We start from the raw sequence: 15,248 nt of genomic DNA on the forward strand, positions 1-15,248 counted from the left end.
CTTTCGTGTCTAAACAGAGAAGTATTTGTTAGAGGTACATATCTAAAACTAAACTTGGAAGGAAGTCACAGTTGCTTTTTTCAGAATTACGACATTGATACAGCTGCCTGTCTAGCCAGAAGGAGCTGATTCCAGTGGACCATGCGCAGGAGATCTAGATTGTATGTTAGCCTAGTTTTATCACTCTCAGGGGTGTGTAGGTGGACAGGAGTCCGGTAGTAAAGCTGAGCAGATAGTTTTGAAAAGAAATAGTTTAAACTAAAAGGCTGACCATTGGTTTTAACCAAATGTAATGTCCTACTCTAACGTTTTACAAATTAAACTTTCTATTTTTTCCTTTTGCAACTAAAGGACAAATTTTTAATATATTTATTATTTTAATCATAGAGTAAAACAAGTGATAGTGCAAGAAAACAATTCTTTTTCAGATAGAACGATGCAACTGAATTGCTGTTGCTTGCTTTTTGGGGGGGAGAAAGCTGAAAAAATACGGGCTTGGTCTAAAATTGTTTCCCATGCTTATCTAGTTTGGGCAGCACCCAAAAGATCAGTCATTCAAATACTTCTGGTAGACAGCACTAGGTCCTTCCAAGGCTTCTTGAGCCTACAGGACTTCTCAAAGACAATACAGATTCCCTTGTCCATAAGAGTACATCAGAAAAGTGAAAAAGCCTGCACTGAACTGCCGTCTTGCCATGGAATTTAATAATCAATAACACCATTGAACTGTTTGGCAGAAATGACACCACAACCATTTGCCAACAGGCAAAATCTAGCTTACAAACTCAGTTTGTATTTCAAAAGCTCTGAACTTGATTTCTGTCTAGTAAGAGAATACTAAACAGATAGAATCAGGAGTTTCCTTTTGCTAGAACACAAAAATTTGTTTCTTTTGTAGAGTGAATAAGGTTTTCTTTATATGTCTATATTATGTCTATTTGTTTCTAATATGTATGATATATTCCAAACTTACCCTTTGGTGTATGATATTAAAGGTATTACTAAAGTGCTAATTCGCTGTGATATCCATTTTTCGTCCTTATATGCAGTTTGTTTTTTTTTTACAGATAGCGATCACAGAATATTTAAAAAACGTGACATTTATGATTAATTGTTGAAAACAAAGGACAAAACCACTATTTTTTGATTCCAAGTAATCTGACTCAATTTGCTTTTTTAATATTTTTTTCCATGTTGATTCCTAAAGGGAGTAGAAGGATTGAGTGGAGAACAAGGAGAGGTAAGTATTTTGCAATGACAAAGACAGTATTACAAAATTATTCCATTTGTTTCTGCAGGCTATGTGATCTGTAAAATGTGTGTTTACAGTCTTACTTCCATACTCAAGTCACTATAAGCAACAGAAAAGAAATTAATTGAGAAATATCAGAGAAGAAAAAGAGTTATTAGTTGAAAAGAGACATAGTGAAATATGTATTTCATGAAGTGAAAGATTAAAAAAAAATTAAAGCCAAGTATATACTTCAACAGAATTAAACAAACAAAAAAAAATGAGGAGGAGCTGGTTGAAGAAAGCAAATAATTAAAGAAAAAAATAGAGATTCTAGGTTAATTGAAAAATAAAAATATATTCATGAAAGAACATAGAATACTTGATTAAAATGTTCCATATTGTTCAGCAGCAGACAACAATAGCAGGATACAAAAATAAAGAACAGGATACACAAAGAAGATCCTTCTTGTATACCTCCATTCAAGAAGATCCTTCTTGTATACCTCCATTCTTTTTGGCTGTTCAACAAATTAGAGGCATTTAAGCTTGAGATCAAGACCATTGCAGTTAATGTCAGTCTTGAATTTGCCTAATTCCTTTTGAACTGTGCTGATACACTGTACTTTCAGTTTCCATAAAAGTCTGTGGTAAGGACTTACACAGCTGAACTATTTGTCTTGTGTTTTTTAACCTTCACCAGTGAGATTTCTGTGTGTGCCTTTATTTCAAAACTACAGAAGAGGACTATAGCGAAGCCTTTACAAAGAGTTGTTGTGGGTTTTTTTTTGAGGATTCTGTCTTTGAGACTGACTCAGAAAATGCTCTCTACTACTAAGGTTATAAAGGAATAATTCAGCTCAGCCTGAAACTTGAGGGGCATAAGGGAAAGCTTGCTTGGACTGCTCTTGGTCTGTCAGAAACTGCATTTGTTGTTTCCAGGATATTTTTGGAAGTCCCTTTTTTTTTTCCCTTGTGTTTGGGTAGTGGAGATATATTTATGGCCAGACCTTTTATTCTTTTTGTTGCATGTTGCTTAAAAATTAGTATTTAAAGATTAAAATAACTTCGTTAGTTATTTTTTATTTATTTCAATATTTACTGAAATCAGGGTATACACTGTCCCATTAATATAATTCTCCCTCAACTTTATTTAGAGATTTCTTTGTTCAACGCTTTTTCTTTAAAGCAGTGTTGCATATCAATAACTGAACATATTCATTGGAAGCTCAATTCTGATAAGTAAATTATTTTATGCATTTAAACATATAAATTGCCTTATATGCTGCTGTGGTTCTATGAAATGCTTAAAATCACAGTTTAGCTTATAGGTGTTGTGCTAAATCATTGCCAAAATTGGTAAAAGATTCCTTGTGCACTATTGAACTAACCTCGTTAAATACTGTTTTGGTAATGTTATATTGGTAATAATGGTAATAATATATTTCTTCTGAAAAATCCTTTTAATAATATTCTTACCATACACTAAGATATAATGATGTCATTGTGTTTACTTGTCAGACCCGTAAAATTAATTTATTTTCTATTTTGTATTGTTCTTTACTGTGAGGCTGGTGAGACACTGGCACAGGCTGCCCAGAGAAGCTGTGGCTGCCCCCTCCCTGGCAGTGATCAAGGCCAGGCTGGTTGGGGCTTTGAGCGACCTGGTTTGGTGGAAGGTGTCCCTGCCCATGGCAGGGGGGTTGGAAATGGGTGATCTTTAAGGTCCCTTCTAACCCAAACCATTCTGTGATTCTATGATTCTGTGATTTTGTTAGACTGTGACTCCTCAATAAAAAGTTTCTTCAGTTCATAATTCTCAGCACTCATTGAGCTCTTTTCTTTTTTTTTTTTTTTTTTTTTTTTAAAAAATGTTCTTTGCCAATAACAAGGGTCAACAAACAAGGCCACACATGGGATGTGGCTGAGCATTACAACACCAAGATATACTGCAGAAAATGTTCCCTCAGCAGTTTCATTTGCTTTTTTGGCAAGTTCTGCAGGCAGTTGTGCTTCCAACGTTTTGTCCTGGTGTTTTTATGCTGGCTTCTTGCCTGTAATGTTTTTCTACAATAAATGCCATTTTCCCAATATTTCACTGGTTCTTCATGCTTTCTAGCACCTTTAACATTTAGTCCAAATAAATCAACTTGTAAGTCAGATATCTTTTATGTAAACATAGTCCATAGCTGTAAAAGTAATTAAAACTTAAACAAATAACTTCTAGCTACAAGAACAGCATGGTTTTCAGATCCCAGCACATAGAGCTTCTAGTGTAGACACAGGCAGCTACGTATCCTCCTTGTGTTTATCTCTGAAAAAAAAATTGCAATTATGTAACAGAAATGAACAAGTCCAAATCTACATGATGTAACTAAGAGTATCAGTTCACTATGACTACAACATTCAGGCTGACAGTATCAAGAGAATAAAATATAATTACAACCTTGGAAAAAGTAACTTTTGAATTATTGTATAACTTTTATGGTGGGAACAGGGTATGGACTGCTGTTCGGTTCATGCATGGCATCTTACTGGTGGGCCGTCTTTCCAACAGTACTCTTAGGCACTTGACTGACACCTGTCACATTTTGTCTCATTTCTCTGTTTTTTTTAAAGAGGAAAAACTACCTGCCTTATTTTAGTGGCTAGCTCTCTGCATAAAACTGAGTAATCTGGTAACTGAATTTGAAGCTTGCTACCCTGTAATAATTCATGTGGAGATCTCTGGGAATTGTTACTAATTCAAACCAAGCCAGAAAGTTTTGAATTTTTCTCATGTGAAGAATTTTGATAAGTACCGTGTAGAATGATACAAAGTCATATAAATACCATAATTTAAAATCCAGTGTAAGTCTATGAAGACTGTATGCCTGAGTGCTTAACTTCATTATTTGGTCCAATAAGTTTTGTCATATATAGTAATCCTGCTGCCTTGTTTCCATAATTCCATCTAAAATAGTTGGAAAGGGTGAAAGAAAATTTTGAAGCAACGGATAACATTATGCAGAAGCTGTGCAAAATGGAAGGAAAAAACCCATCAGGGAGCAAGCATAGTATACTAACTTTAATCTTGGGCACGTGCCAAATTACATTGTACTGATGTTTTGTTGGCTTCTGCATAGGGAAAGACATGAACTATTGCAGTAGGTAATACCGTACATAGAAGAACCGTTGTTTTGATGAGGATATATCAAAATATTTTTCAATATTATTTTAACCTTTTCCAGTGAAGCAAATGGACTACAGTTGTTATCAATCGTATGGAGAATACATGAAGTCAGAAAAAACCAACGAAAACCCCCTAACTGAAATCAAACAATTTTTTTCCTTTGTCTTGTACACTACAGACATAGGGTAAAAATCTTCATTATTATAGTAAGTTTGCCAAGAACTTCAGTGATGCCAGAATTTCACCTGTAATTTTTCCAGCCCTGTAAGGATTTTAGTGTACTGTAACAAATTATCTGATTGTCATGAAAAAGTGAATAGAGCCTTTCCTTCCATATGTTACTAAGGAAAACTATTTTGGTTTATATTAATTAGTAAGTAAAAAGGGACCTTAAAGTTAAGAAAAAAAAAATGGTAATTTATTTCTAGCTATATTTGGTAAATAATTGTATCTGAAACAGTTACTAGAGTCTGAAAACTTCAGTACATTTTAGTAAAATAGATCTCATCAGTATCCAGTTAATTTTCAGTGCCAACCTGTATTCACTTTATGAAGATAAGTAATGAAAATTTTCTCACAATATGTTTGCTTGGTGCTACGTAGTTTCCAAAGGGTCTGTGAAAATATGATTAGCTTTTTGTCGGTTTTCATTCCAGAAAGGTGAGAAAGGAGATCCAGGCATTCGAGGCATCAATGGGCAAAAAGGAGAATCTGGTATTCAGGGTTTGGTTGGACCTCCTGGTCTCAGAGGTCAGCCAGGAGACAGAGGACCCCCCGGACCACCTGGATCAGATGGAAAACCAGTATGTATAGGGCTTCAAACTTGTCATTTTGAGTTCCTTAAAACCCCCCCAAAAATGCATGCTTTCTGGTTTTTCAACTGTTCTCTGTTCAATTCAGGCACGAGAATATACAGAAGAATTTATTCGACAGGTGTGTTCAGATGTCCTGAGAAGTAAGTTTGAAAGCCTCTTTACTGTTCTTTCCTTGTTTAAAATGCTAAAGAAGTTTCCTGATTATTATAAAGATGCTTTCTTGAAAGCAAGATCAATATTTCTGATTTATCACTTCTTTTCCTACAGTGATATTTCCACACCACAGGTTCCATGCTTTACCATCTTGTTACCTAAAGGCATCATCATATGTTCTAAAGAGAGGAAACTGGTTTTGTATTAGTGGCTATGGGGCAATATCTTCATATTTTGTTGTGACAACCCTCTAGAGCATTTTTTTAATTGAATTCTTCCAGCCCAGTTGCCTGCCATCCTCCAGAGTGGAAGGCTACAAAACTGTAACCACTGTCAATCCCAAAGTGCTTCCCCGGGACTTCCAGGACCACCAGGTCCAAGAGGCCCTGAAGGCCCAAGAGGGTTTCCTGGTTTACCAGGAAATGATGGCATTCCAGGGCTGACAGGCATCCCCGGTCGTCCTGGGGCTCGTGGGACAAGAGGTACTGCATGCATTTACTGTCTGCTACCCCGTAGGCTGATTCTTGGCATGTGACAACCTTTATAGTCCCTCTGATTTCCTGGGGTTTTCTCCTTTTGTTCTTTTTTTTATCTCATAATGATTTTTACTCCTTCCTTTATGCTTTTCTTAAACATTCTGGTTTCTTTATAGTCTAAGGTTTATGCTTTCAGGTAACTCATCTGTCCAAGTATTCCAACTGATTTCTGTGATATATTTGCAGACTTTAAGTATGCATATATAGTCCAGAACTAGACTAAGAGACTGGGAGAAGTCTGTAATTTGGTAACTGGTCCCAGCAACGCCTTTGTTTCCCATGGCATCAAAATAATAATGCTATATGAAATGCAGCTAACTGGTCATGTGCCAAGGGTAGGCAGGCAAATGGTTTGTAATCATTTCCTTTCTTTGTGACTTATTAACTGTGACCTAGCACATCAAATTGATTTTGGATATAATGATTTGTCTGTAGTCCTTTTATAATTTCACCTCCAATAGAAGCATGTGCAGTTTTCCTCTGGATCTGACACTGACAGTTCCAGCTATTCTGTAAGAGTTGGAAAAAAAGGTATCTCCATTTCTATGAAGAAACTGAATTTATTTGGTTGTACTAGTGTGAAAGCGCACATATTTTGTCCCCCTCAGTGTTTCTTTGGTGGAGATTTCATTCTGCCATATGTTGTAGAAGATTATCTATCTATTCTGTGTTCCACAGGGACTACGGTGAATATCTTACACTTCCTTCATACAACTTCTTAAAAACTTTGCCAATGGAAAGGCAATGACAGCAAATGTCTTAATTGCCCATCATCTGCTCCCTCAACTCATAGTGGCTGTCTGTCTGCTAAACAGGTGCTACCTCAGCTCTTAATTCAGTAGAAATGAGGGTAATTTAGAACCCAGTTACACTGTGCAAATTACAAGGAAATGCTTATTCTACATCCCATTATTTCCTTTTGAACTATTACATTTTGTATTCAATAAGTATTGTCAATTACTGACTTCCTGAATCATTGGATGAAAATATTCTTAGTGTGCAAAGATGTACATGTGTTTGCTAATTCACAGGACTGCCAGGGAAAAATGGCGCAAAAGGGAATCAAGGAATTGGGGTTCCTGGGATCCAAGGCCCCCCAGGACCTCCAGGTGAGGGATGGTTCATCTGGGCAGATTCAGTGCATGCTAACAATTTAACTGCTTAGAAAAAATGTTCATATGATTTGAAATACTTAAATAGTTTTTATACATCTTAATTACCATGTATGTTTTATGACTAATGCCTGTCTCTTGCATGCCTTTTAAATTGTTGTAGAATACATTATTTAATACAAGACAGGTCTTGTAGAGATTGGTACCTAGGCTGTGTTTCTTGATAGATGGATCTTGAAGTCAGCCATTACCTGAAAACTGAGCAAGCATCACTTACTGAAGGAAAACCTTATTCCTAACGGCAGTACATTCATGCAAAATGCAAAGTTGAGTGTTTGGAAGAGATATTAGGGGCTGATCCAAAGCCAGAGAGACAAATAGATATAGGACTCTGACTCATGCCATGGTGGTTCCCGATTATATGGTAAAGTATAACAGTGTACTAAAGTAGGATTTATATTTCCTTTTAAAAGCTATTTTTATTTAAAATATTTTCCACATGCTTACAAAAAAAATCTTAATAAGGTATCATGTTGTTTATATAAACATTTAAGCAGTTTGTGACAAGAAGTGTCTTTTTCAGAAAATGAAGTTTTCTTTATCTGCCTATTTGACAAAAGAGCAGGGGATTTGTGGGTCCCTACTTGCTCTTGTTTTGATTTTAATAAAAATACTCTGTAATGTATTTTTTATTGCATGTGTGTCATTAAGGTCCTGAAGGTCCACCAGGTATGAGTTCAGAAGGACGTCCTGGAGAGCGTGGGCAGCCTGGTAAAGATGGAGATCGTGGCAGTCCGGGAATGCCAGGACCAGTTGGACCTCCTGGAATTTGTGACCCATCACTATGTTTTAGTGTAGTTGTGGGGAGAGATCCATTTAGAAAAGGACCAAATTATTGATTTGTGATACAATAATTTAGAGGAACAGGTATGGTGCTTGTCTTTTATGGTCTTTCAAGTCTCAGGAAGGTGACCAGCAATAATCCCATAAGCAGGAACAAAAGTACCTCTGTCATTATAAACATTATAAATAATTATCCCAAAGGTTATATGTTCCTTTAGAAAAGAAACTCCAATATTGTTTTCATAACTTACATCAGTTGAATCTCAAGTGTTTTTAAAGAGATCATCAGTTTTAATAGGAATAAAATTAACTATAATATTTGATATTTAGTATTTAAGTGCCCTGTCATACTCCTGTTACCACTGAAGTCCTTTGCAAAATTGCTGGCGATGCCACTGGGAGGAAGATTAGGCCTTAAATGGTATTGGTCAGGTATAAATTACTGTGAAATTTTTCACATGCAGCCAACATAGACAGTATCTGATTTTGAAAGAATGTGGCTGACTTTGACTTCATATGTGTGTGAATCTCATTGGCTTGTGCACATTTCATATGTCATAGCTCCAAGTGTTCTGTGGGTGGAAGTATATATCAGATTTTTATAAATTAAAATAAATATTTGGACTTATGGAAGTAATATCACTTATTTTGCCATGCAACTCTTTGCTTAAAACTGAGGTGAAATGCAGGGGTAGAACTACTGCTTCAAGGAGGACCAAGGTTTTGTCGAAGATGGTACTGTCAGTTACAAATGGTCAAAAGGTTCCTTGTGGGTGATTCAACTTATATGAAAATAGCATTAAAAAATAAGAACAAAAAAGTGGTATAGGTGGCTTGTAGCTATGATTTGACAAAAATAAAAGTTAAAAAATGTTTGCACAACCCCAATGTAACAGTTCTGCATAATTAAGTTATAGACCCTTTCCTGTTTCTCCCCAAGGACCACAGTTGCCAAATTGAAGAAGCAGATTTACAAGGAGAAAGGTCTAACTGCTGGCTGACTAGCCGCGATGTTTGTTACGCTGTTTCCTTTTTCATTTTAAGCAAGCTATGTGTAATTTTCATTGTATGCTTTGCTAATGAGGTGTATTGCTTGCTTTTACATAAAAATCAAAGGCACAGTTCCCATGAGAATTTAAAATCCATTTCTTAAATTAAGGCAGAGTCTTGTATTGAACTTAACCGACGCTTTATAAGTGGCTTTTTCTAATGTGTTGTTTTTCTGTTGTCCGACTATCAGAGATTGGTAAATGCTTGACATTCAAGGTAAAATAAAATTTTTTAAAGAACTGGTGGTAGTTTGATGAGCGATTGCAAGATTTGCCTATGTCACAGAAGAGAGTGATGCCTGTAATACATGGAGGGATGGTTCCACCTTGCAGCTGTGCTTTTTTTTCCCCTCAGCATCCTTCCATTTCCTCTAGATAAAGCACCGTCCGTGAGAGCAGCACCCAGAGCTGCGGCCCACAGAAGGGTGCTTGCAGTGAGTAGCTTAGCCAAACCACAGCCATGGTTATAGCAGAGTGCGATCATTACCATCTCATAAAACCTAGTCTAAAAACCTCCAAGATGATTCTAGTCATGGACCTGAGAAATGAAGCTGTGCATGAATTTTTCTCCCCAGACAAGTATTTCTTGGTTCACACTGTAGGACTGACTTTGCACATGTGAACAAGCATTGATGAATTTGTAGAAGAAAGAATCTAGAAACCTTTTATTTTCTTGTGTTCAATCTCACCCTGTTTATTTTTTGAGAGCTGGAAGTGAAACATGTTGCTAGGTCAGGGAGGCATCAGGATCCCAGTGTGTTTGTAGAACCTTTCCAAGCTGTCCACGATGCATGCTAATTTAAATCCATGTTTAAGACACCTTTTGCCATAAGATGTATGGTGGTGTGGCTGGTGAACCTGGGACGAATCAAGAACAACAGAAAAAGAGCAAGTCAGAAGGACCTCTGCATCAAACACAAACAGAAAACCAGAATTCCTTACTTGTAGAGAATCACAGTATTTGTTTTCATTATAATTTAAAATAACACATGTAGTTCTTCCACGTCAGAAACGTGGTGGAAAGGTTGGATAATTTTAATATTTCGTGGTGGTTTTGCATTCCTTTAGGCAAAATATTTCCTCCTGTATCTGAACATTTCAGTTTCATCAAGAGGAAGAAAAATTTTAGCGTAGTACATTTGACAGGAAAAAAATCTTGATTTATCATCCAGTCTGATTGGTAGCTTAGGTTATGGTTTCATTTGATTGAATTCACACATATACCAAGCTTCAATTTTAAAAGTAGTGGTTGTTTAGTCACCCCATTAGTCCTATTGGAGGGTTGTTTCTGAATGACTCTGACTGAGGCTCTATATGTAATTTGCAGTCTGCATCTATTAATGACCATTTTATATACCATCATTTTTATGGTAATGTTGTCTTTGGCTTGAGTTACTCCTTTTCTTTTGGCATCTTTTAGAAAACCAGTGTTCCCTGACAGCCTGTCATCTGCTAGGTTAGGCAAACAAACCTTTTATTTTCCACCTGTTTGAAAGGCTCTCCACTCCCTGTTCATCCTTGTAGTTCTCTGCTTCACTTTTTTGAGAGGGAATGAGTCATTCTAGAAGTATGTCCATAATTCTAGGTAAGGTGCCTCAGTGATATTGGTACTTACTCAAAGCATGTAGCTCTGTTCAGCTTCTCATTTTTGTAATTCTTGGTGTTCTGGTTTGGCTGGGACAGAATCACAGTGAGCAGTTTCAAAAGTCAGCCAGGGCAGCTGACCTGCGTGAGCTACAGGTGTAGCCCATGCTGTATGCGTCATGCTCATTATAAAGGGGGAAGGTTTGCTGAGGAAGGGGAGTTCCTGTGGGGTTCTTGCTGAGGTTTCTTCTGCTCCTTCTCTTCCTTCTCCTACTCATAAGGACAGTGAGGGCCAGATATTCTAGGCTGAGTATAACTGTGTATGCTTTATTTGTTCTGTTGTTTCGTTAAATCCGTGCTTGCTTCAACCTTCAGATCTCCTTTTCCCAATTCCCCTTCTCAACTGGGGAGGGGCCATCGAGTGATAGAATAACTGCTACAGTTTAGTCCCTCGTACAGGTGAAATGTAGACACTTGGTTAAGTTATATAAGAGTCATCTAGGTCTTCTCTGATGAACTAGTATTACCCAGATCTGTTACTTCTATTTTTTGTAGCTGATGAGCTCCTATAGGATAGGGAAATTCAGGTTGGAGGGGAGCTCAATTTGAAATAGCTATGCTTGTTAGCTCTTAAGTTTGTGAGCTTGCAGTTCATAGCACTGCATTTCGGAGCTTTCACTGTTCTAATTCCAAAATAAACTTCTTGTGTTCTGATCCTGCTTTCTTTTGATCTAGTCTTCATTAGCATGCTCCTACTTCTTGTGTCAAGGTCAATACAGAAACCAGTATTGTTGATCCAAAAACCACTTCTTAAAGCAATCAATTTTTTACCTATATCAATATTTCCCTTTGAATACCTCTCATCTACCTTGTTTTCTTACATATTTTATTGTTCTCTTAACTGGAAACCTCTGTCTTCATAGAATCATAGTATACTGCATTGGAAGAGACCTCAAGGGTGATCTGGTCTAACCTTTCTTGGCAAAAGCACGATCTAGACAAGGTGGCCCAGTACCCTGTCCGGCTGAATCTTAGAAGTGTACAATGCTAGGGAATCCACCACTCTCTGGGGAGATTATTCCAATGGCTGTTTTTTGTCCTTGTGAAAAATTTTCCTCTTGTGTCCAATGAGAATCTCTCCAGGAGTAAGTTGTGCCTATTACTCCTCATCATCTTTATGTGACTTTTTAAGAAGGGAGTCTCCATTATCTTTGCAGCCGCCCTTTAAATACTGGAACATGGTGATAAGGTTTCCCTTAAACCTTCTCTTTTCAAGGCTGAACAAACCCAGTTGTCTCAGCCTTTCCTCATACGGCAGGCTTCCCAGGCCTTTGATCATCTTTGTGGCCCTCTTCTGGATCCTCTCCAGCCTGTCCACAGCTTTTTTGTACAGCGGGGAACAAAACTGAACACGGTATTCCAGGTGTGGCCTGACAAGCGCTGAGTAGAGTAGGGTAATGACTTCTCTGTCTTTATTGGTGATGCCCTTGTTGGTGTAACCCAGCATCCTGTTGGCTTTCTTTGCTGCAGCAGCAGTGCTCACTCATATTGAGCTTGTTGTCCATCAAGACTTTCAGGTCCCTTTCCACAGAGCTGCTCCCCAGCTGGGTAAATCCCAGCCTGCTGCACTCCTGGATTGTTTTCCCACATGCAAGACCTTACACTCATCCTTGTTGAACTTCGTAAGGTTCTTGTTAGCCCACACTCTTCCAGCCCATCCAGGTCTTGTGCAGGGTAGCTCTACCTTCTGAAGTGTCCACTTCTCCATTCACTTTGGTATCATTGTCAAACGTACCAACTCTTTCTTCACTGATGGGGGTCTGTGTTTGCATAGACCTGGATTTTTTTTTCCCAGGGCCTGGGGCCCAACAGTGTTGGAAAAGATAAATAGAGGTGAAGAAAGTGTTGAGAACCTCTACCTTTTCAGCATTGTTTGTGACTAATTCACCTCTCCTGTTTACCAGTGGGCCAATATTTTCGTTCTGTTTCTGCTTGTTGCTTACATACCTGAAGAACCCTTTCTTGTAGTTCCTGACATCTCTGGCCAATTTCAATTCAAGTTGAGCTTTTGTTTTTCTAACTGCATCTCTGCAAACCCTGGCAATACCCTTGTAGTTCTCAATGGGTATTTGTTTGCTTTTCCATCTCTGGTAGGCTTCTCTTTTGGTTTTGAGCAGACTCAGAAGCTCGCAGTTAAGCCAGTGTCTCTTGCTCTGCCTGCTTCCCTTACCTTTAAAGGGGATGAGCTGTTTGTGCTTCCAGGAGAGCATTCCAGAAAAACTCCCAGCACTCGCTAGCTCCTATGTCCTCCATGGAAGCTTCCCACGGAATCCCTCCCAACTGATCTCTGAGCACACTGAAGTTGGCTCTTCTAAAATCTAAAAGCTTTATCCTAGTACTAACTGTGAGTGTGCTCACCGGGATCCCAAACTCCACAATATGGTGATCACTGCAGCCAAGGCTATCACTAACTGAGATATTACAAAGCAAGTTTTCTTGGTTTGTGAGTAGCAAGTCCATCGGTGCCTCATTCCTTGTTGGCACACCTGGTGTTTGTATGAGGAAGCAGTCCTCTACACATTTCAGGAACCTGATGAATGACATATGAGCTGCTGTATTGTCCTTCCAACAAATGTCTGGGTAGCTGAAGTCACTCAGATGCCTACTGTATGATCCCCCTTGGAAATGACCCCGCTGATCTTGACCCAGAGACATTCAAGAGGGCTCCCACAATTGACTTAATGGACTTATATACATTCAAGATTCTCCTTAACGCACAGCACGAATCTCCCTCCTCTTCTTCCCTTCCTGTCTTTATGAAAGAAGCCATCCATCGCAATCCTCCAGTCACATGAGTTGTCCCACCATGTTTCAGGTATGCCTATGATATCATAACTTTCTGACTGCGTGCAAAGCTCCAGTTCTTTCTGTTTATTCCCCAGGCTGTGTGCATTGGTATATGTACACTTGAGGTGGTTGGTCTTCTGGCGCTTATCTTGGGAGGCTACTAAGGAACATTAGTGGGGTGGGTTTGGTTGGTTGGTTGGTTAGTTGTTTTTTTGTGGTTTTTTTTGTTGTTTGTTAGGTTGGGTTTTGGGTTGGGTTTTTTTTTTTGTTTGTACAAATAAAAGGGAGACTTTTACTTCTTCTCTACTCCTTCTGGTATCTAAGGTAGCTCATCTGGCCTAGCATGAGTACTTCAGTACAGTGCTGCTCAAAGAGTACCGTCTCAGCTACTGTATGTCTTTGTTACAGCTTTAAAGCAAAATCTCATGTTGGAGCTATTTCACTTTGTGTAATATTATAAGAAAGACTGACTTTGAAAACTAAATAATTAAGAGTCTTCACTGAATGTAAAACAAACTTCAAACCCTGTGATTCTGTGATCTGCAAAAGGAGGAGATTTGAAGATGAATCTATTTGATTGCCTTAACTTCTGAGCTGTTTGGATACTTTTAGCTTCAGTACTGCTATGTCTTTGATATTTTGCTCTGAATTTGAGTCTGTGAACCTGTCACATTTCTACAAAGAGAATTTGGTTTTGACAAGTTGGAATTTTCCAGAGGAAATGCTAACCATCTAACCTGTGCAGGTGCCTCTGAAAGCTAATAGCAATGTATCTTTTTTAAATGAAGACAAACGCTTTGAAAACCTAGTTCTATATGATTAAATAGCCAGAAACTATTAGCAAATGTCTTGTATCCCATTGAAATGCATACATTATAGCCTAGGAGCCTGTGATTTAGATTATTGCTCCTTATAAGATTTTATCAAGCCAGAATTTAGCTGACTTCACAATCATTTAATTTTCTGACTTCAGTTGATAGATTGGGATTATACAGTAAATGTAGGTGTGTTTAAGATCATATCTTGATTGGATCCTTTAACTGAGAATATGAATATTTTTCCCAGATCTTCAACTAATTCTAAAGCAAGAGGTTAAGCAAATGGTATAAACTTGAGTACTATGAGATTAATGATCTAGAGGAGAGAGACTTGTATTTACTATTCATGCAAACTATATGAGGTTCTTATGGGTGTTGATCTGCAATCAGAAGCTGTGAATAAAAAAAATCACTGTGAAACATGTTACCATCTAACTACCAGATATTGTCTGGAAACAGTTACAAGAAACTGTTAACTGACTTATTTACTTATACTTCTGATGATCATCTTAAAAACTGGATCTTGGGCTAATTTTTAAGCAGAGGGTAAGATGGAAAATGAATTTCTGGACTTTTTTTAGTAGCATCTTCTTGTGAGACCTTGATTTAAAAAATATACTCCCTGGTTGGTCTAGTGCCTTTTGGTGTCAGTAGAGGAACTCTAATTCACTACACTAAACTTTGAATATGGCTTCAGCTCATTGTATCTCTGCGTGTGTAAAACAGATGTAAAATTTACCGTTTTACTATGGTCATTGATTGCTATTGCCTCTTACATACTGAGGCATGTACTTGGACATAAAGAGGCAGAATTCTAAAGTATTACTGTGGGAACTGAATTTCTTAGTGAAAGCTTAGTGGTGTATGGAGCTCAGCAATTTGCACCTCTGAGAATCATGATCTCCTTAGGGAAGTTTGAAGTAAACACATACGGAGTGATCTCTCTGTGTATACATATGTATAATTTAGTAAAAGACCAGATGTCACAGATGGCTTCCACATGTGCAGATTTATTTGGTGAATATATATATATAGTGTGTGTGTATATGTATATATTTCTGGTTCTCAGTTGTTCATTTGTTTAACTG

General features: G+C 37.7%; 1 protein-coding gene across 2 annotated transcripts in view; it reads left to right on the forward strand.

Moving 5' to 3' along the window:
* COL21A1 (collagen type XXI alpha 1 chain) overlaps window positions 1-7,918 on the forward strand; it is an 87,968-nt gene extending 80,050 nt beyond the window's left edge. For both annotated transcript variants that reach the window (XM_086461514.1, XM_086461515.1), the window contains 6 exons: window positions 1,208-1,240; window positions 5,060-5,206; window positions 5,304-5,358; window positions 5,653-5,853; window positions 6,939-7,016; window positions 7,731-7,918. In XM_086461514.1, the coding sequence (XP_086317640.1) occupies window positions 1,208-1,240; window positions 5,060-5,206; window positions 5,304-5,358; window positions 5,653-5,853; window positions 6,939-7,016; window positions 7,731-7,918 (702 nt within the window). The remainder of the gene's footprint in view (window positions 1-1,207; window positions 1,241-5,059; window positions 5,207-5,303; window positions 5,359-5,652; window positions 5,854-6,938; window positions 7,017-7,730) is intronic.
* The last annotated feature ends 7,330 nt before the right edge of the window (window positions 7,919-15,248 follow it).

Source organism: Leptosomus discolor, chromosome 2 (genome assembly GCF_034619465.1).
Source record: "Leptosomus discolor isolate bLepDis1 chromosome 2, bLepDis1.hap2, whole genome shotgun sequence".
Classification (NCBI taxonomy): Eukaryota; Metazoa; Chordata; class Aves; order Leptosomiformes; family Leptosomidae; genus Leptosomus; species Leptosomus discolor.